General features: G+C 43.1%; 1 protein-coding gene across 3 annotated transcripts in view; it reads left to right on the top strand.

Moving 5' to 3' along the window:
• The window catches only part of OSBPL5 (oxysterol binding protein like 5), a 305,973-nt gene that overhangs the window by 181,142 nt on the left and 102,787 nt on the right, over nucleotides 1-22,044 (top strand). For all 3 annotated transcript variants that reach the window (XR_009460005.1, XM_059722599.1, XM_006271184.4), the window contains exon 2: nucleotides 21,359-21,515. Coding sequence is in view for 2 of the 3 variants with exons in the window: in XM_059722599.1 (XP_059578582.1) it covers nucleotides 21,359-21,515 (157 nt within the window). In the remaining variant the exon portion in view is untranslated. The remainder of the gene's footprint in view (nucleotides 1-21,358; nucleotides 21,516-22,044) is intronic.

The raw sequence follows: 22,044 nt of genomic DNA, 5'->3' as shown, positions 1-22,044 counted from the left end.
ACAACCTTTTTTAGTCTAAGTACTCCTGGCAGCCAGACACTGAGTGGGGAGGCGGAGACGGTGCACAGGTGGGCAGGGATGGAGCGCTGCCACCTCCCAGGAGCAGAGCCAGGACGGGGCGAGGAAGCTCACCAGGGTGGGGTGAGGGCAGCAGCACCCTTCTGCAGGGCAGGGAAGCTCACCAGCCTGGTGAATGGTGGCAGCCACTGCTGCATATGAATTTCCCAACCCTGCACAGGGGCACTGCTGCCTTCGCCCTGTCCTGGCCCTGCTCTTGGGAGGCAATGGCACTCCGTTCATGCCTGCCCACGCATACCCCGTAAGACCAGTCCAAGTACACTCAGGGGTACATGTACCCCCAGTTGGCAACCTCTGGCCTAGCACATTTGGTCTCTGTGCTGCCTGACTACTGTAAATGATACTATACTATAAATGATAAATAGTAATTATTTCTGTTGACTAATAAGATTTCTTCCTTTGACTACAGTGGTAGTGATCTCTGTTTACACCACATGTATGCAATGTAGACAGATTGTGTACAATCATGGATTGTCAGGGCTTGATCCTGTCTGCCCACATGGATGGCTGGACCCTCAATCTTCCTCACTAAAGATTTTCACTATCCATTTGCCTCGCTAAATATGACTATAGTGTGGAGGGATTCACAGCAGGTTTATTTATTTATTTTCTTCCTTCCTTCTCCTTCCCCAAGCTCTTCAAGTCTTTTCTCTTTACCTACACAAATGTAAACTCTCTGAACTAGGTTAAACAGCTATAGGGCTCTAGGTTCTTTTTGTAGCACAGACTAAGTTATCTCCATAACAGGGACCAGCTTTCTTTCCTGGCACCTCATTGTAACATTATAAATCGTCTTACTATTGTGCCTTTTGTGGCCAGATGATTCCTGGGGTCAGATCCCCAGGTGGTAAAAATAGGTGTAACTCTAATAGAGCTTTGTTTCTACTGGAGTTTTGCTGATTTACATTCACTGAAGATCTCACTCCCCATCATCGTTGTTGAAATATTTTCATTTATCAGTGGGATTCTAGTATCCACAGCTTCCCCCTATAGACAAGGAACTTTTGCCTTTTCCTGCAGCATAGAAAAGATTAGATGGTCCCTGCTCCTGTAAATCATTGGCTGTATTCTGATTTCAGTACAAACTGTCTGTCATCTTTCCCCAGTTCCTCCTCCTGCTTCCTTGTCACTGTGGAGATAATAAAAGAGTTTCCTGCTAGTGCATATCTCTGTCTGATAAATTGCTATGATCTGTCTTGAAAAGCATTGTCTGGCTGCTCTTGTGTTGGGATAAAGGAACACTGTGACTGTCTGCATTGTGTTTTACTTCCTTTCAAGGAAGGGACAGCTGAACAGTTAGGACCAGTTCCTTTGTTGTGCTACAGCCCTGCCCTGCTTAGCACAGGTGAGGAGGTGTGGGTGGCAAAGATGATTTTTAAAGCCACTTTAAACTTTGTACTTTTCCAAGCCCTGGAAGCTGTTGTTGACCGGGCTGGTCAATGGCACAAATTATGACTGGACTGTGCTGGCCTGGTGACGGATGAGGATTGCAGGAATATAGCACATTCCAGCTACACCTCCTCCTTCCATTGGCATGTGGCCTGTGCTTGGAGAAGCAGTGTAGGTGGCACAGAATATGCTGTGATAGTTCTGTGCCAACCCTGAATTCACACCCATACTAAAAATTCCTCAGCTTTCCACATAGTTCTGTAACATGCCCCTTTTGTACTTCACAGACAGTTTGGAGGGTTTCACTTTTGGACCCCATAGGGTTTTTGCTTAGATCTTCCCATTGAACTAAATAAAAATCCCATTGAACAGCATAAAAATGTGGGGCACGTTCTCCGCGAGGTGTGTGGGAAAACGGCCACGGTCGCGTCCTGAGTGGGGCACCGGGTGGTGACACCAACCCAGACACGCTCGGGGATGCCGGGTGCGAGAGAGAGATGTATACCAGAGGCAATGAGAGGGTGAAATAAAACTTGAAGTTTACTTACAGAACAGTTGAACACTTGGTAGGTGTTATAACTTGGAGAACAATGCAGATGATAAACTATATAAAACAGCAAGACAAGTGACGGGTGGCGGGTGAAGCGAGGCAGTAAGCTATGGAGCTCAGAACAACCAGAGCAGCTTCTGCTGGTAACCTAGGGGTCTGACCAGGCCCCAAGACAGGTGATCAGTCTGTCTCGAGAGTCAGAGTCCGGGGACCCCGCACCAAGGTGTGCGGTCCCCTATATAAAATTTTTAGCCAATCTGAAAGCTCCCCTGATGGTAAATTCTGGAACACATGGACATGCTGGGCAGCCAGCCATGCCCATTCGGTGGTTTTTGGTTGGCTAGGCTACAGGTGATCACGCGCCGCTCGCATGGAGGGTTAGATTGTGCACACACTCTGCCACCGCATCACCAGTCGCAGATGGTTGTGTCACTTAACCCATTTTTGGTACAATAATCTGGCGGGGTCACTTTATCTGTTGACAAAAAATACAGCTGAATCCTAATATTTAAAGTAATGACAAAGATTCTTTCACTAAATTTAGCCCTGCTTTCAGCTTTGTTTGTTTGTTTGGTTTTTTTTAAACAGTTGTATTATGGGTTTTTTGCCTATGGGATGTGAGAGCTAGATTTTGCTCTCACCTGGGCTAGGGACAGAAGTTACACATAAACTGGTTTAAGTGATCAGAAACTGGTTTAAACCTGTAACAGAAGCTCAGTGCATGTAAACCAGTTTCAAAAATGGCTGGAGCTGGTTTAAGATGTACCTGGTTGAATGTAGTATCAGACTCAACTGATTTGGGTCAAACCTGTTTATGAAACTTCTGTCCCAGACCATTTCCTGGTTCAAGTTAAATCACAGTCTTGCAGTCCTGGGCTGGGCTGTGTGGTCTGCTCCAGAGAGCAGGGCTGGCCCTGCCCCTCTGCTCCCTAGCTGGGGCAGTGAGGGCTGGCTGACAAGGGGGTAAGGGCAGGCAAGCCTGGCTGGGGATGCAGCCCAGTCTACAGAGGGAGGGGACTGCCCTCTCCCACCAGGCAAACCCCAGGCTAGGGTCTGGTGCCAGGGAGGGGGGTTAAACACTCCTTCTCACACTCAAACTTCCTGCTGGCTGCAGCTGTGGACTGTAAATCCCAGAGGCACTTGGAAGCAGGAAGAGAAAATGATGATGAGCAACCTGCAGAATCCTGCTGCTTTAATTCTGGATGGCAAATCCCAGAGACACCCCGGGGGCAACAAGAACTGGAAGTGAAGTCACAGCCAGAGAGGTACGCTCTAGCACCACCTCACCCCAGTCCCCGGCTTCTGGCCTGAGCCACTGCAGGCATATGGCTGTATTTCCTGAATCAAAGGTAAATGTCAATTCAGTCTTTGCAAGTTAGTCTAAGATGCAGAGATTAAATTGAAACAGAAGTGAACAGACATTTACCTTTGATTTAGGAAATGTAGCCACATGCCTGCAGTGGCTCAGACCAGAAGCTGAAATGCGCTAGGGCACAGCTCTCTGGCTGTGTGTTAGCTTCCTCTTCCTGCTGCCCCCAAGGTTTCTGGGATTTGCAGTCCTGAATTACAGCAACAGAACTCTGCAGGGTTCTTCATTACTTCATCTTCCTGCTTCCAGGTGCGTCTGGGATTTGTAGTCCACAGGTGCAGCTAGCAGTAAATTTGAGTGGGGAAAAGGGTGTTTAACCACTCTCCATTTCAAAACCCTGGAACAGAGGGAGTGACCAGTTCATTGCAGTAGGTCAGCACTGCAGCCTTATGTTGTAGATGTACATTCCAGCTCCACCCCTGCAGAATGCCATGTACAGAGTCTTATTCCTCCGTGAATATCACCTTACATGCACTTTTCATGTTGTAGAGAAGCTTCCCTTCCTCCCACAGATATATTTAATTAAAATCCCAGGACTGAAATAACAGCAGCATTGTCCTTTAACCACTAGTGATGGAAAAGCTTGATGCTTCCCTCTATGAGATATACAGTGAGGTTTGCACAAAAAAATGCAATATGTTAATCTCCATTGGAATCTGATGGATAGTTGCCACTTCAAAGTAAGTAGAGTTGGCATGCTAAACATAAACTTCTTCATGACAGATGTAAAAGAGTGTCCAAAAATCTAAGAAGCTAGACCAGGGACTTTTAAGGGTCTTTTAAAAAAATAGAAACACTTCCTTAAAATGTGTCTGACGTTGCTTACTCATTCTTTCCTGTTACTTTTGAGATGTATAGAAGCTGCTTCAATAAGAAGGGTAACACAAGAAACTCTCTTCTTCTCTGGTCTCACAGGTCTTGAGGGCTTATAACTGCCTTAGCTATAGCCTTCCATTTTCTTCTATCTTGCACAATTTCCTTCCACCTTGTTGCATCTTCTCCTGTCTCTTCCAGATCATTTTTTATGTTATCTTCCCATCATTGCCTTGATCAAGAATGTCAGAGATAGGAAAATTCTTCACCATTAAAACTGTCAATGGGCTGAATTCTCCATTCCTCCATTACTTGATGTCTTTAAATCCAGGTTGCTCTTAAAACAGAGATCCTGCAGTTCAACCACAAATGTTTGGAGCTCAGTGTAGGAACTACTGATTGAAGTTCTATAGTCTGTGTTATGCAGGAAGTCAAACAGTACTGAGGTTTTGCTCTGTCTTTGTATAGTGCCTAGGACAGTAGGGCTCTGATCTCTGATGAGATGATGCATGAGTATAAAAATCCCAGGAAAATGATTTTAGGAGGTGGTTTAGCTAAATATCCTCTAGTTTGTATATTTTGCCACCACTCTTCATATCATAAAAATGAGCTATTTCATAGATTTTAAGGCCATAATGGCTTTCATGATGATGATCATGGTCCTTCTGGCCTTAAAATCTGAGAAATAGCCCATTTTTTATGATATGAAGGATGCTGGTGAAATATACACACTAGAAGATACTTAGATAAACCACCTCCTGGTATAATTTTCCTGGGAATTTTGTATTTAAAAATCTGTGGCTATCTCAGGCACTTTGAAGTTGGTAAGGCAGGGAATTTCTGAAAAGAAAACCTAATGCAAAATCCATCTGTAAGGAATAACTTGCTGTATTTTCTGATCAAGCCAAAGACCCCATGGAGAATTCTGAATTGATTTAGACATTTTTTTGAGAGACCCCACAGGACTCATGGTCTCTTTTTTTTTTTTTTTTTAAGCTGGTTGAAATCATTCCTCCTTTGTATATTTTTAGCATTACAAACATCCCTTTACATGGAATTGCTTCCTCTTTGCTTGAACTTGCAAGTTGCTCAGTACTCTCAAACTCCATTGCAAAGAACAGAAAGTAAGGGTGGAAATCTGGCCTTTTGCTATAGTAGAAAAATACTTTCCAAAAAAACAAAGGGGATAATGCTAGATAGAGACTTTTAGGTATGTAAGTAGGTCATCAAATTAGCTTGGTATTTCCCAGTAATTGTGTACTGGGAGCCTAGCCCTGAGACATCAGCTCTCCTAGATTTAATTACATAAAAGCAAGAGCTGGATATCTCACAAGGCAATCAGAGCTGCTTGCAGCAGTCTGGTGATTTTTTTTTTAATATCATTAAAGCACAAAGTACGATCCTTCCAGTAAGAGGGAATATGATCTCAATATGTGATTTAGATAACAAAATTAGTTTGTGGTGATGATGATGTTATCTTGTTTTAAAGAAAAATTCAAGACAGAAATTACCTTGACTCTGTGGGCTTCTTGAAAAGACATCATTGTATTGAAGCCCAAACCAGCAAGTTCTGCTGAGGGGTTTAGAGCTCAATGAACTTAAACTGAAGCAAGTTCATTAATATGTTGTTCCATATATGTTATGTATTTTATACCTCCCAGCCAGAACATAACATCTGTACACAACATGGGACTCATCCTGCAGGGTGTTCAGCTACTCAGCTTTTATTGAAGTCAATAAGGGCACTGAACACTTCATAGGCTTGAGTTTTGCCTTCACAAGAATTAAAACTTCTCTGCATGTGAGGACTCCCAAGAGAAGACCTAAAGCTGCAAACCCCTATTCACTCAGACCCACTACTGCAGAGATTTGAGCCCAGAATTATGACTACAGAAATAAACTTCAAGCCAAAGTCAAGAAAGAATGGCACTGATCAACACTCTACAGTCTTGCCCACCACAATACAGTCAAACTGGAGAGTAGCTGCTTAAAATGACAGAGCAAAATTCTGTAAGAGTGGTGCAAATTTGAAATGATGCTATTGATGTCAGTAAAGTTACTCTACATTTGTTTCACTGGGCACGTCTACATGAGATGAGATTAATTCTACCGCACATTAGCGCAGCACAGACAAAGCTGTGCTAATATGCTAATACGCAGTAGTATTAGTCTACTCCTCATTAGTGTAACTTAAAAGACATGCAATAGTATTACTGTGCAGTAGTGCCAGTTCCTAGGGCTGTGCAAAGCTTCGGGTGTTGATTTGATTTGGAGAAGATTCAGCCTGATTCAGTGGCTGAATCTCCAAATCCAAATTGAATCAAGAGACCAATAAAAAGGTCTGAATCAATTCAAAGCTCTCTGAATTGATTCGGAAAAGATTCAGAGGACTTTGGAGAGATTCGGGCAGTCCCACTTGCCACCCCAGGGAGCTGGACCTGAACTCTGTGCTGGTAAGTAGGGGGCGGGGGAGGGGGGCCTGGAAGAGGGGGGAAGGGACCATGTGGGGACTCCCGCCAGGCCCCATCCCCTGCCCACTCTCCCAGCCCCCTGCCCCATGGCTGCCCCACCCAGGCCCAGCTCCCAGCTCTTTAAAAAAAAAAAAAAAAAAAGAATTCCTCCACTCACCAGCTGCTGCCAGGCATGAGGGCTATCTCCACTGCCCTCCACTGCTCCACGCTGCATGGGGCGCTCTGTCATGAGCCCCCATCCCCCTCCTGCTCTCCCAGCCCCACCATGGCTGCCCTGGCTGCTGCAGTGGCCATTGGAGCTTCTGAGGGCATATGGCAGAGCCCCCCACACAGCATGGGGCAGTGGGGATCACCCCCTCCCAGGCAGGAGCCAGTGAGTGCAGGGCTTTATTTTTTTAAAGAGTCAGGAGCTGGGGCCAGGTGGGGCAGCCATGGTGGGGCTGGGAGAGCAGGTGAGGGTCAGGGGGCTCATGGCAGAGCCCCCCACGCAGCGTGGGGCAGTGGGGGACCGTGGGGATTGCCCCCTCCCCAACCTAGCAGCAGCCAGAGAGTGCCGGGCTTTTTTTTTTAAAGAGCCGGGAGGTTGGGCCTGGGTGGGGCAGCCATTGACAGGGCTGGGAGAGTGGGCGGGGTGTGGGTCCTGTCTGATTTGGAGATTCGGCTGATTTGGCAGCAGCCAAATCTCCGAATCAGATTCAGCTGAATCAATTTGGGACAGTGATTCAAATCATCGAAAAGAATCACTGTTCCCCGAATTGGCTGAATCTGAATCCAAAGCAAATACTAGCCACTTTGCACAGGCCTATCAGTTACTGTACAATGATTTAGTACCTGGTAATACAGGTACCAAACTTAATGCGCAGTAACTACAGCTCATTAACAAATATGTAGATGTGCTCACTGTGAGTGAGAGAAGCCTTTGGCCTGCCAAGGATATTCTTTTTAAGCAATAGGACTTGAACTGTTCTAAAGCTTTTATAATCATTTCCAAACACACACTGGATTTTGTAAATCTGTAGAGATCCAAAAACAAAATGGCTGCTAAAAAGAGCTAGAATCCTGCACTCAAGAGTTAACTGTGATGCTCACCTGAATAATGACCAGAGCAAAATGGGATTTCAGGGATTCAGGTTTATTCTATCTCCAACTAGGGCTGTGCGAAGCTTTGATCCCTGATTCAATTCAGTGGAAATTCGGCCTGATTCGGTGGCCAAATCTCCGAATCTGAATCAAATCAGGAGACCCTTTCATCTCTCTGAATTGAATTGGAACCCTCTGAATCAATCTGGAGAGATTCGGAAAGATTTGGAGATTCAGACATAGACACAGCTTTAAATATTTTTTCTACATATTCATAGATTCACAGATTCATAGATGTTAGGGTCGGAAGGGACCTCAATAGATCATCGAGTCCGACCCCCTGCATATGCAGGAAAGAGTGCTGGGTCTAGATGACCCCATCTAGATGCTTATCTAACCTCCTCTTGAAGACCCCCAGGGTAGGGGAGAGCACCACCTCCCTTGGGAGCCCGTTCCAGACCTTGGTCACTCGAACTGTGAAGAAATTCTTCCTAATGTCCAATCTAAATCTGCTCTCTGCTAGCTTGTGGCCATTATTTCTTGTAACCCCCGGGGGCACCTTGGTGAATAAAACCTCACCAATTCCCTTCTGTGCCCCCGTGATGAACTTATAGGCAGCCACAAGGTCGCCTCTCAACCTTCTCTTGTGGAGGCTGAAAAGGTCCAGTTTCTCTAGTCTCTCCTCGTAGGGCTTGGTCTGCAGGCCCTTAACCATATGAGTGGCCCTTCTCTGGACCCTCTCCAGGTTATCCGCATCCCTCTTGAATTGCGGCGCCCAGAATTGCATGCAGTACTCCAACTGCGGTCTGACCAGCACCCGATAGAGGGGAAGTATCACCTCCTTGGACCTATTCGTCATGCATCTGCTGATGCACGATAAAGTGCCATTGGCTTTTCTAGGTATGAGGCGGCTCGTGAATGCTGTGATGCTGGGGTGGATGGAGCATCCCACAGGAGCATGGGGGGCTGCCCAGCATGCTCAGCAGCAGTCCCAGAAGTGGACCAGAAGCACTTCTGGTCCACTTCGGTCTGCCGGGGAGCACATGGGGGGGCCCCCCCTGTACCCCCAGCTCAGTGACTATTGCCTCCTGGGTCTGGGGTGGCCACCTGGGGTCCCCCCACAGGCAATTGCTGAACCAGGGGGTACAGGGGGACCCCCCTGCATGCTCCCCAGTGGACCTGGAAGTGGACTGGAAGTACTTCTGGTCCATTTACAGGTTCACTGCTGAGCAAGCGGGGGCACACTCCTGTGGGATGCTCCGTGTGCCCCACCATCACAGCATGCACAAGCCACACCTGGTACCTTGAGGCATGTAGAAAAAACCTTTAAAGCTGTGTCTATGTCCAAATCACTGTTTCTCCAAATCAGCATCGAATCTTCAGATTCGGGTTCAGCCAAATCAAATTGGAGACAGTGATCCAAATCAACGAATTAAATCACTGTCCCCGATTTGGTCTGAATTTAAATCCGAATCGAATACGGCCCGTTTCACACACCCCTATCTCCAGCTTTTTGTCTTAAGTACAAAATGAGTTGATTTTTCAAGTTAAATGATATTTTTGCAAATTGCCAATCCTGCAAAGGTAAGTGGGGCTCTTTCCTTCCCATGCATCATCACCTCCATTGGTAATAAAGTCTTTGCATGGCAAATTCTATTGTGTATTTTGATATCTGTACTGTACAGCTATATTCAATAAGTTTGTAATTGTACATGTTTTAAACATAAACAGCTATGCTGATATTGTACATGGAGGAATAAACACTAGCTCACCTTTGTGGCTGTACTGGCTATGTCAGACTAGAAATAATAAAAAAAAAACTAACATTTATTTTAATTAGTCTGATCCTGATTGTGACATCCTTACTCCTACCAAATAATACCTTATGCCATGAGTTCTGTTCTTTGTTATATGAATTCTTAAACTGGACTCATCCCTTTGAAATCAATGGGTGTATTTGAGCAGTAAGGTTCTCTCAGTATCAGCCTAGCCCTAAATAAGAAGCTGTGATGTACACAGGCAGAGTCATATACAGATAATGATCTTTGGGACTGTTTCTCAGTATGCAATTACAAAGTACCTGGCATAGTGGATCCCTAGTCTCAGTTAGGGGTGGGCTTCCCTGTAATACAAATAAGATCTTGTTCAATAAAAAGGTGCCATTTTAAAAGGATGCTTTAAATGGAGTTGTTGAAAACACTGCATGGTATTAATAACTGTTAGTGGGTATAAAGAATGTAGTACAGTGGGGACTGCTGAAGAGGAATCCTCCAGAGAATGGGTACAATGAATCAGAGATAATTTTGGAAGGGTTGATGCACTAAGGTTGTTGTAGTTTATCAGCTGTGCAGCTCATTAATATTGTTAATCAGGATTGGAGATTTGCTATTCATTCAAAAATCCACCTGAGATAAGAAGGGCAAAGGCTTGCTGAATAAATATTAGATGTCACCTTTCCAATGCACACTTCAGAGAAAACATAATTTCCCTGATGAAAGGAATTATTAACATTAGTAATGACAAAAAGGGTCCAAACACTTCTAGCCTGCTTTTCTAGCTGAAAATGCTTTTGAATCAAGTACCCAGTGCTCTGTGCTTGAACCTGATCTTGTGTCCAATGAAGTCAACGACAAAGCCCTTATTTACTCAACGTAAAATCCTTTAACTTTAAACCAAGCCTTGTCATTCTCAAGGTATTTTTACTGACAGAAAAAGCATATGGGACTCAAGTGTCAGCCACTGAGGCCAAAGGAGGTGTTGCCCCTGACTTCATTAGCTGCAAAATCAGACTCAGAGTCATTATTTTGATGGCCTTTCAAATGTCTAGTGACTAAGAGTAATACCATTAATTCCAAGGCAAATAGCAAGCCAGTTCCTATAAGAGAAATGCTATTGCAGTAATCACCATTTCAGGGCATGCCTGTGCTGAAGTCAAAGGTGCGACTGTTGCTTATGCAGACTTACCCACATTAGCTTCAAACTAGCTATCTTGGTTACTGATAGCACTCCAGCTACAGCACCATAGAGTTCAGAGTGGGCTAAGTGCTTGATTATTTGCCTGGCTTCTCAGGTGAGGTTTGCAGTTTATGCTGACATCCCTGCTACTTCAAGTACACTGTTATTGGTTGCCTGAACCAGGTAGTTTTAAAGCCAGCTTGGGTGTGCCTAAACAAACCTCGCCAACCATGGTTTTGCCAACCACAGTTTTGAGTGTCCACACTTCAGAGAAGGGAGGGATGGTAAAGTCTTAAAGTACCCCCCACAGCTCCCCTGGCCCTGCTCCCCTGGCCTCTCACTCCTCCGCACCCCACCAGCCTTGCTGGTGCCCCTCACTCCCCACCTACACCCACACCCCCTGCTCCTCCAGCCCTGCCGGTTTTTCCAACCACAGTTTTGCCAACCACAGGAACTTTTAGAAACCTAACCCCCATGGGGAAACTCGTACATCATACCTAGACTGCAGAAGAAATGTACATTGTTTCCAAGTATCTTTAGTATCCAGAAATCTCATGGGTTTTCTAGGATTTCCATACCATTATAGAGTCACACAAACAAGGGCCAACAAGGTTTGAAATACATATTTATGTTTCCATAACCTTGAATTTAGATTCCATACCACACACAATAATAATCAGAGAGTAGGCTTCCTCATGATGGCTAGTTTTGCACTTCCATTGTTGTGAAAAACTCTGAAGGACCACACTTTATGTTTGAAAGATTTGTCTGATCTTGGGGTAACCAAGAATTTCAGGTAATGAGTTTTGGATCACCTGTGTTTGAAATGAAGATTGTGGATGTAATTAACTGTGATTGTGTTACATAGTCATTTGTAACCATTTATAACTGATGTAAACTCTGCCATTCTTATGGTACAAGCAGATGAACTAGTTATACCTAGTAAAAGAGATATGGAGACTTACCATGCCTTGGCTGCTCTGCAGTAAGTATTTTGTGTGTCCACTCTATCCCATGATAAATGGAGGATAAGCCAGGATAATTTATCCCTTTTCATTCAGAGATAAGCTGCTTGCTTTAGCTTTTACTTTGAACAAGACAGGTACAGATACACAAAACTTTTACTCAGAAGTTGCTGACATGGTAAAAGCATCCCCACTCCTTTTAACTAGATATAATTTATCAGTCCATACTCTGAATCTGTAATGCTTTATACGCATCTGCTTTGCAGTTGTGTAAACAAAACAATACAAAATGTAGAACCATAGTGATCTAGGTCACAAAAGTTTATGGCTATTAAATAAAAAACTCCAACCCCTCCTCACCATTTATGCTCTGTTGATATTTTTTGTCATAGTCACAATCTTGGAAATGCTTTTCAGGAACCCATAGAAATGTGCAAAGCAATAGCAATAATTGAGAAACACAATTGCATTATTTGTCCAGTCCTATTGGACTCTTGGTCATATGAATTATTTTAAATTGTTGAGATATCTGTCATGTGCGGATGCTGTAATGCTGTGGCCCTTGACAGCATGGTGCCTTATTGGGGTGAGCTGTGAGGAGGCCGAGAATATCTTAAACAATTGCCCAGCCTGAATTATCTGCTTCTCGTCTGCCATGCCTTGATGTTAATAGACTCTAGTCGGGAGATGGATTGCGGGTTCAGCAACTGTCCTCTGGGTCCACTGGGCTAAATCTTCTTGTGGGACTCCTTTGTCCCCTTACGCCCACCCTCCCCTCAGCCTGTTCTTAGCAGAACAGATGGAACGGCGGTCACCCTGTATTATTTCCACCCAACAGGGATCAGGAGCGCATCTATTTTCCAGAACTGACCTTCCACTTCCGTTGGTCTTACTCAAACCAAGTCAACTTGTTCTGGGACAGTTCAGTGGCTTCTAGGGTCTTTTAACAGGTAAGTCAATCAAGCCAGCCAGCCTTCCAGCACTTCATCAAATAAATCAAATAGTCCAGTTATTCCGGCTACCTAACAGCCCCTAACCAATACCCACTGGGTCTGATTAATTCTTCTATGTTCCTTGGGACAACTCAGTATGGTGAACTAATGCTCACATGGTTGTTCAGAATACATAAAGGCAATCCAAATTAATTTTCAGGCCTGTTCTGAAGAAAAAATGGATCAGTGCCACCAACCCATCATGGGATGGTTTCTTGCCTGAATCAATTGAATCAGACAGCTTTGCCGGCCACTTTTCAAATGAAAACAATTAAACCCAGAAAGGGAAATAAACCAATATAGCCCTTCATGTCTTGGGCCATTCCTCAGATGAGTCCAAGCTGCCAAATTAACTCCTGGGTAGTTCCTTGAAAGGATAAATTAAACCAGTAAGCTTCACTGGCACCACGTGGAACAAATCAATTTACCCCATTAACTTTCTTACCCCCACCCCAAACATTCACTGAACAGATGTCCATTAAGTCAAGCAAAAAACACCCTGCTTGGTGAGGGTCAGTGAAGGGACCTGACCAACGTTTCCGCCATCTGTCTGGTCCAGAGAGTGTCTCCCAGGACTTTGTTCCCTCTGCTCCCTCCAGGTGATGGTGTAGGATGCCGGATGCTCCTCCAAGCTCCCAGACTTGGAGCCTTCTCACTTGCCCACTTTCGGCGTTGTTCCCCATGGTTTTGCCATGGCACAGCTCTGTGCTGCGTCTCTGCACCGCTGCCTCTCCTTCTGGTCATGCTAGACTGCCAGATATCTTGCTGGCCCTGTGGTGAGCTCCAATCAGGAGTAAGCAGAAGCTCACAAAACGGGGCTCTCACCTTCCCTGCAGTTCCACTGCCACTGCCATCCCTGCAGGAGAGGGTGAACCATCTCCCTTCACAATATCATTTTCTGTAGGCCGCTTTATCAATTTGCATTTCGATTTTTCAGTTGCCATGTATTTAAAATAAAGATCAAGTTTAGTGATTGGTAAACTAATGCAGAAAAGTAGCCACTCTAGGGGAGCATCTACATATACATGAACATGCTTAGTTAATATACTTTAAAACTAGTACCTCCATTGTGAGGGCATCTATATACATGCTCTGGGGGTGAGGGAGAGGGTGCTTTAATTAGAGAGCTGTTCTAATTAAAGTACCCAGAGTGTCTCATGTATCAGTGTGGCGGAAGCAGGGCTTTAGCTAAAGCTCAGTCAATGAGCTTTAGATAAAGTGCCCCACCTCCATTTTGAAGTGCAGAGATATAGAAACATGAGATGCGGCGGCTAGCTGGAGCGCAGTAACTACCATGCTCCAGCAAACTTGATTAACTGAGTTTGCTCCAACTCAGTTACATCTCATCAGAGCAGCCTCCCCGCTCATGTATAGGCACCCTGAGGTACTAGGAAAATGCACATTAGCCTGCCTTAATGTGCATTAACTAAAAAGAATGGTTTTAAAGTGATGCTTAATGCGCAGTAGCTTATTATAATGCACATTAGCTAAATAGCATGTCTTTTTAAGTGATCCTTTAATGTGTATTAAAGTAGGCTACTGTAGAATAGATAGTATTCAGCTACTGGAATGGTTGCGATTGTCTAAAATTTTTATTGTCTGCAGATCCATGTTTTGTAATATATGGCAAAAGAACAAAGTTCCTGTTTAAGGAAGCACATACACATGTGCTTATTTTATGTGTGTACTAGGACTTAACATGAAGTACATACTAAAGTGGTGTCTTGAACAGGGCTTCTTTTCTGAATCAGGACTTGGAAGCAATTTGAGTAAAGCTTGATTTGCTGCAGATTAGGCATGGGTAATAAAAAATAGGATAAGTTGTGTAAACACCAGGGGAGAAGCAGTAGTGAACTGTCTCATCATTCTGGAGTATGCTGTGGGATCAATGGTATTCTACAGTACAGAGGTCTGAAGCTGAATGCTTTTATCAAGGGAAGTTATTAATGCAGATATAGTAGCTTTAAATGTATAGCTTTAGAGGTAAGTGAAATTTGATTTCTGCAGTTAGCAAGAGGACGGCCAGGGAGCTTGCTAAGTCAGAAATGTTTCCCTAGGTATGAGTGACAAATTGAATATGGTTTGTTAAATTAATAGCCTCTACACAACAATCAATTTATGTGTTAAGAGGTCAGAGAAAGTGGATGTAAAAGCCATTAAGCATTTATTTTAGTGACCCTTCCAGAGCAGCCATAATTTTTACTCTGAAAGCATACGAAAGAAACTTCCAGCACAATGTTTACAGAGAAAATTCCAAACATTTTCAAGGCAACACACAGGATGATCATATATTTAATGATTGTATATACCCGAGATCTATATAAAGTGAATTACACTTGAGTGGTCTTCCTCCCTTTTCTTCGCCAAAACTCACACATGCTTGAAGTCAGACTGGGTAATAATTAACACCTCAAAATGGAATGTCACTTGCACATCTACAGTAAGATTCACTGTGCCTGCTGGCTGGCTCCAGAATTGTATCATCCCATTCAGGAAGCTACCCTTAGGCAGATGCCCTGGGCTAGCCAGGAACTTGTCCAAAGTAACTGTGCATATGATTCATTCCCCAGTTTGATTGCATCCAGAGATGCCCCTGGATAGCAGTTCTGCAGGTTGACGGGTAGGTCCCTTTTCTGCACAAGATCTGTGTCCAGAAAGTTCTGTGGTTGAGAATGTCATTGGACTAGGAATTGTAAGGCTGTTAGCACTGTCATCTTCCTCTTCCTTATCCTGCTCCACACCTGCAAAGCTGGCTTTAAAAGTGTAAGCTAATGAAGGAGATCAGAGAGTAAAGGAAGGCAGATGCAAGGAGCAAAGGGAGGAGACGGCTGAAAAGTAAGGCATTTCCTTCCAGAAATAATGCTGGTGATGCAATGGAATGGTCAAAGGAAAGGGAGGGGAGATCTTTTCTGTTACTGTAAGCCAGTGGTTCTCAACCTTTTTAGTCTCAAAGCATCTCTTATTAGACTCAAGGCAACCCTCGTAAAATGACAACTCTTAGCTTTCACTTGCTTTTTGGCTATGAAAAAATAATAGAGCAATTCTTCTGCTGCAAAGAACCAGGAAAGACCACAATAGGTCAAGGTTTATCTTGTGAATCATATGTCGGTGTATGCATACCTTACAGTGCTAATATTGAGCAACACCCTCAAAAGGAACTTGTAACACCCTAGGTGCTGCAGCCCCTTGGTTGAGAATCACTGCCCTAACCCTAGCCTGGTACCATTGTGTTGTCAAGTTTATTGAATGCAGAGGTGATTCTTTGGGATCAAGCTATATGAGATACAAATAGTTTTGAATTGACTGTCACCAATTATCTGGTAATTCAACTAGTGCCCAGGGACCGCTAAGCATTTATGACAAATGAGTACCTGTCTGTGTCCTTACTTGTAACATTAAGCCAGGAGCCTGTACTATATATAAGCAGTAGGTCACATGTAATTACCATGCAATTACATGGTTTTTACAGTGAATTATTCTGTGGTTTCACTTTCTGATACCTGTAATTACCACTAAAATTTATATGACTGGAAGTTTGTTACATGAGTGAAAGTAATGTTGGGGTAAATACAGTGAACCTGGTATTTAGTTGATGTCAAATGTCATGGAATAGCTCCATAGTGATTTAGATCAGCTAAGGATCTGGACCTGGATTTGAAGTGTTAACATTGACAGCTGGTTCTGAACAATACAATACAAATGTACTGGGAACAGGAAAGTAGACTCAACTGATCAAAAATCTTTCTCAAAGGCTCAATTTTCTTTGGTGGTTTAGCAGTTTTGCTCATTTGGAAACACTTTGAACATCCTAGTTATAGAAAATCAGATTTGCTTGTATAATCTAACATGTTGAAATGTGACAGCAAATTGACAAATTTCTCATGGATATATCACACTTTGGATCCCAAGCTTGAAACATCAAACATGTTCTTCATCAATGCAGTATACATCACCTGTTTTATTTTATGCAAGTTTCTGCATCCTGCTGGCATAGGCTGATTGCTACCAAACCAGCTACTTCTTCTGTTGAGACTTATGATAAAATCTAATTTGTTCAGGATTTTACAAACAAAAGGATCACAAAAGACTCCAATGAAACTATAATATGCTGCTTCATTTCTTTTTCTACAATAAAACTGTGTATTTTATCATATGGATTTTGTCTGTACATTTTGTATATATCTGCAAAACAGCATGTTCTGTCAAAAAGATACCTTTATTGAGGAAGATTTGCCTAGGGAGGCACTATTCACTATATTACACTGTCCTTTTTCTAAACTGCAAATAGGTTCATGTTCCCCCAATTTTCTATCCTGTATTTAGATGTTTTAGGACCAGTATCCTGAAGCAGAATTCAGAGACATTAAAAATTGACATACTGCCATATCCTTAGCTGATGAAAATCAGCATAGCTTCAGTGAAGTTGTAACACCTATGGTAATTTAAACCAGCTAAGAATCTATCCTGTTATTTTCTGACTTGGGAATATTTCGCATACGCACTCTATCGGGTTTATAAAAGCAGTAAATGCATAAGCTAACAATCTGCCGTTCTTTTTCAAATATGAAAAGTGTATCTCCTCAGGTTAATTGAATCAGGAAATGTCAGCTTCTTTTTACTTCATTTTCCTTTATTGTTGCAGATTCTAGAGAATGAATGACTTCCGTGAATACAAAATACAGTTTAGTCTAATTTCTGAGAAATACTTAATGACCAGAAAGTGAGAAGGTTGTTTGAAACAAGACTGAAGTAAATCAAAGACACCCTTTCACTACTGCAGTTGGAAAAGTCTATGCCAGACCTTTAATTAACTATTTATAGAGATGTGTATATTTCCAATCTATTTTAAAACTGAAAATGACAGGAAGGAGACCTATCTACCCACTAGTTAGCACAAAGTACGGGCAGTATAATGTCTGTGCAGTGTCTAGCATTTACTGGGTAATTGCATATCAGCAACCTAGACAGTTTAAAGACAGCCACAGAAATTCCAAACCAAAAGCTTAGCCTGATGCTTAGAGCGGATGCCTCCTGCCACCATCTTTCCTCCTGAGCAACAGAAAGCCGTAAGTGCAGAGTGACCATCATGAAGAACAGCCTGCCTGTGCATGAGCAGCAGTCATGGTGTTCTGAATAGGTCTGCTGTTCAGAGCTGCTCAGCATTGATTGCTTTCTTTAGTTCAATAGGAACTGTGGGTATTCAGCACCTCTGAGTCCTACACAGGATTCTTCCTGGTTTCCCTCTTCATTGCCTTGTACCTAGTCATGAACCGATCTGTGAACTAATGCCAGCACCAGGCACCAGCACCAGGCCAGCATTGTCATGTTTGCAACTTCATTGCTGGTATTGTATAATCAGTTGGCTCAGGTTTTTATTTTCTGGGTGTTTTGCTTGATCCTTTTCAAAAGGCTAAGGTAATAATACCAGGCAAAGGTTGAAAAGGAGTTTCTCCTTCTTTAGTTAATTATTTACTCTTGCCCAAGACCCAAGAGGTGGAGAACAGGCATACAACTCTCATTAAATGTTATATTGACATGTAAAGAGAAGACAACATATAATGGGCAAGCTGAAAACAGTTCTCTTTATCAGTTCTGCCAATATTCTCTGAATTGCTCTTACCTCATGTTTATGGTCAAGAGAATTTGATGGAGAGCTAAAGATGCTCTGAGCTGCCGATTTAAGTAAAGAGCTCTTTAATTCATGAGGCAAAGACATAACAAGATCCAATGACTAGAAGCAAGAGCTAGATAACTCCAAGCCAGAAATAAGGCGTACCTTTTTAACAGCAAGAGTAATTAACTTGAGGAACAGCTTACTAAAGATGCGGTGGATTGCTGGACATCAATCATGAGGAGATATCTTTAGCATGGCTAGGTTTGGCTGCCAAATGGAGCCGTATCTCCTCCAAATTAAATCAACACCCGAAGCTTCACACAGCCCTACTTTTCATACACTATTACCCAGTGGTTGTCCATAGTCAAATAGGACACCAACAGTCCTTGCTGCTGAGCAACTGCCCTCCAGTGCAGATATGAAGAAAGGCAGAGCATCATCATTATAACTATGGCAGTCTTCGTATGACTAACTGGTGTAAAATAACACATGAAAAAATCCTTAGTCACCCACTACATAGTGTATAGAGTCAGTAGACAAAGACTTTGAAAGTAAATGTATTCTCTTTGGCCAAACCAAATACACAGCCTGATCCAGCTCCTATTCAAGTCAATAGATGAGATGAGAGCCAGATGGAAAAAAAAAAAAGCATTAACATTTGTAACATTTCATAGCCCTCTTTTCATTGGGTGGATGCTGTATTACTAAATGGTTTCCTGTAGCTCTGTATGATAAAATTGGCCTGTCTAGGCCAATGCTATTTGGGGAGAAAATCCCACGGGTCTGCTTTTGATTAGAGCAGCTTACAAGCAGTTCCAAAGGTGGAAAGTTCAGATAGTCTTTCTGGGAAAAAAGACAGAAAATAGCTCAGAGGGTTAGCATTCTCAAAACAGTTATTTTAGCCAGGATTATTTTAAAGTATTTTCTATGAGATAAGTAAATAGACAGATTTTTCTTGTCCCCTTCTTAAAGTGGACTTTTATTTGATTTTTTTGTTGTTCCTGGAACAAGGTATAAACTTGTGCAAAGAATAGACCGGGATTGATCCAGTTTGGGCCTGAACTGAAACAGGAAACTGGAACCCTTTTGGAGAAGTTTGGATCTAGACTTTGCTGCTTAACCCCATCTAAAATGGAGCCATTTTGTCTTCCCAAAGCAAATGCTGGGCCTGACTTTCCACTACCTCTTTTGATACAGTCGAAGTATTACAATAAGCAGCAGCTGTTTCAGTGACTCATTAGCATTTCACACCCATTTTGCAGAGACATATTTGATAATACTTGGTCCTTTTTAGAGATGTTCCAATGTCTGAAGCACTGTACTGATCTTACTCAATCTTCTGTTAGTCAAGCAGGTAAGAGAGATTTCCCCCTGTTGTGTGGGTGGAAAAACCAAAGGAAACAAAAGTGATTTCTCTATGTAAACCAGAGGTAACGCTAGGATTAAAAGCCAGGACTGTTTTTGGTCTTCCAGAACCTACTGTTTTTCCTTCCATAAAAATGCATGCAGTGGTTCATTTTAAATTAGGCTCCTGTAGCCTAAAATTGGTCCATGAGGGAAGGAAAGAACCATGTCTCTTACCTTTTTGACAGTGTAATGCTTGCTTAATAACTATTCTCCAACCAATTGGGTTGGTCTAATAAAAGATATCAAATTCACCCAAGGAACCTTGTCTGCCTATGTCCTTAGACCAACACGGCTACAACCCAAACACCAGTAATCAGTCAAAAAGCATTGTTACTTGTGCCATCTCCTTCATGAACCAGTGTACAGGTGTCAGAGACATAGCCCAGGTAAGTGCAAGAGGATGTTTTCTCATTTGGGCACAGATTCTTACTCCCTTACTCTGTTTGCTTAGCACTACCTCAATCAGGAAAGCTGCATCCAGATGAGGAAAATAGACCCCTGTGGTAGAGTAAGATATGTGTGGTGTCAGATACAGGCTGATACATAGTCCACCTGACATTGAGGACAGCAGTCCCCAGTGCAGCCAGTATAACTGAAACCAGTGTCTAGGCTTATGTCTTTTACAGGCTGAGCCAAGAATCTGGCCCATTTTTTTCTTCATAACCTAAAGAAAGGGGCAAGCGTACAGGCTGTGTTTGGGAAACAGTGCCCTGAAGCTCCACTGGGCTTTTCCTGAGATCTATTTCTCAGGGTAGCAATTCATCCTCTTGGAGGAAGCATACCTTGTATTTCCTCCTGCAAACCCTGCAGGCAAAGTGAACTCCCCTTGCTGCTAATGAGAGCTCTGCTTCCAATTGCACGTCAGGGAGACAATAGAGCCTAGAATTCAGGAAGTCAGTCATAATATCCAATTGTAGTGGGTGAGAAAGGGCTGCTTGTCAGATGGGTATAAAAGAAACCTTTAATTCCAATCAGGATAATCTAATGCATTAGCTGACCAGTGGTAAATAGCACACAGCACTGCCAGGCTCTCATATTAAAAAGCAGGGAGGCTTTCCAAAAGATAAATGTGGTTCTGTATGGTGGTTCTATGGTGAAGCAAACCTTATCGTATTGATCAAGCCACAAGGCTGATCTAAAGAAAATGTGAAGTGGCTCACATGTCCTGTAGTAAGAAACTGGGAAGGGGTGGTACTGGATTTTCTTCATTAGTTCCCAGCAAAGCTGATATTGCTCTTGTCACTGGATTGGCAGCTTTTCTTCCCATATTTACCATGGACTAGATTTTGACTTCAGTGACAGCAGCCAAAAAATGGTAAACTCCACTGGCATCAGTGGGGTTACTATGATATAAAGGAACACCAGAAAGGTAATTCAGCTACTGTGCTCTAGTAACCATAATTCTTGACATTTTCTTCAGAGCCTCATGGATGTTACCTTGGCTGGATTCATGAAAGGCTCCCCACATGGCCCCAGACTTTGTGAATTGTTGGGAGTCAGCAGAGCAGTAATTGTGGCTTTGTACTAATATAGCAATATTTTGGGGGGCTTAGCATTTTTTTTTTAAACTTGGCACGTCGGATTAGGGAGCTTTGCAGCAGCAAATTCAACTAGGTGTGAAACTTTGATTTCCTCTGTCTTTGTATTAACTGTAATTACTTTCCCTGCCTTTCAGAAAACCCCTGCGACTCATGCCATGAAGGAAGAGAATTTTCTCCGCCGCAGGTTCTCTCTCTGTCCTGCTTCATCCACTCCTCAGAAAATCGACCCTCGCAAGCTGACACGGAATCTGTTCTTTGGAGCTGACAATGAGATCTACCCGCTCAGCCCAGGTCAGTTTGTGCTGCATTGAATCAGCATGTGCCCTTGCACCACTTTGCCTGAATCTCAGTGCAACACACACACGAACAGTACAGCATTGTTAAACCGGCCCTTTGGGTGAGTGAGTGCAGATGAATTTAGCATGTCTGCAAGCAGCAAAGACATAACTTGGTGTGGAAGCAAAAGCAGCAGGTGATAAAACTCTTGCAGCAAGTGGACAACCCATCCTACAAAGTCCTAAGAGACTTTGGAAAGATGCTACAAGCCCTCAACATTCATTCATTCAAGGAAGTGGAAGGCCATTCACACCTCAGAGACGGGCCCAGATCTAGCTAAATTGTTGAGCTAAATGGCCTAAAACTTTAGAAAAGAGGGTGATCTGGGGTACCCATTTCAGAGAACCTTTAACGGATTGTCCTAAAAACTGGGCCTTTTTAAAGTGTCAAATGGACAACCATCATTTTTAGCCACTTTTGAAAACAATGTTTGTCATGTACATTTTTGGCCCTCTTACATATGTAACAAATTCTTTCTCCAGTG

Source organism: Alligator mississippiensis, chromosome 2, assembly GCF_030867095.1.
Source record: "Alligator mississippiensis isolate rAllMis1 chromosome 2, rAllMis1, whole genome shotgun sequence".
NCBI classification, from domain to species: Eukaryota; Metazoa; Chordata; order Crocodylia; family Alligatoridae; genus Alligator; species Alligator mississippiensis.
This window is presented reverse-complemented; position numbering and strand designations above follow the sequence as displayed.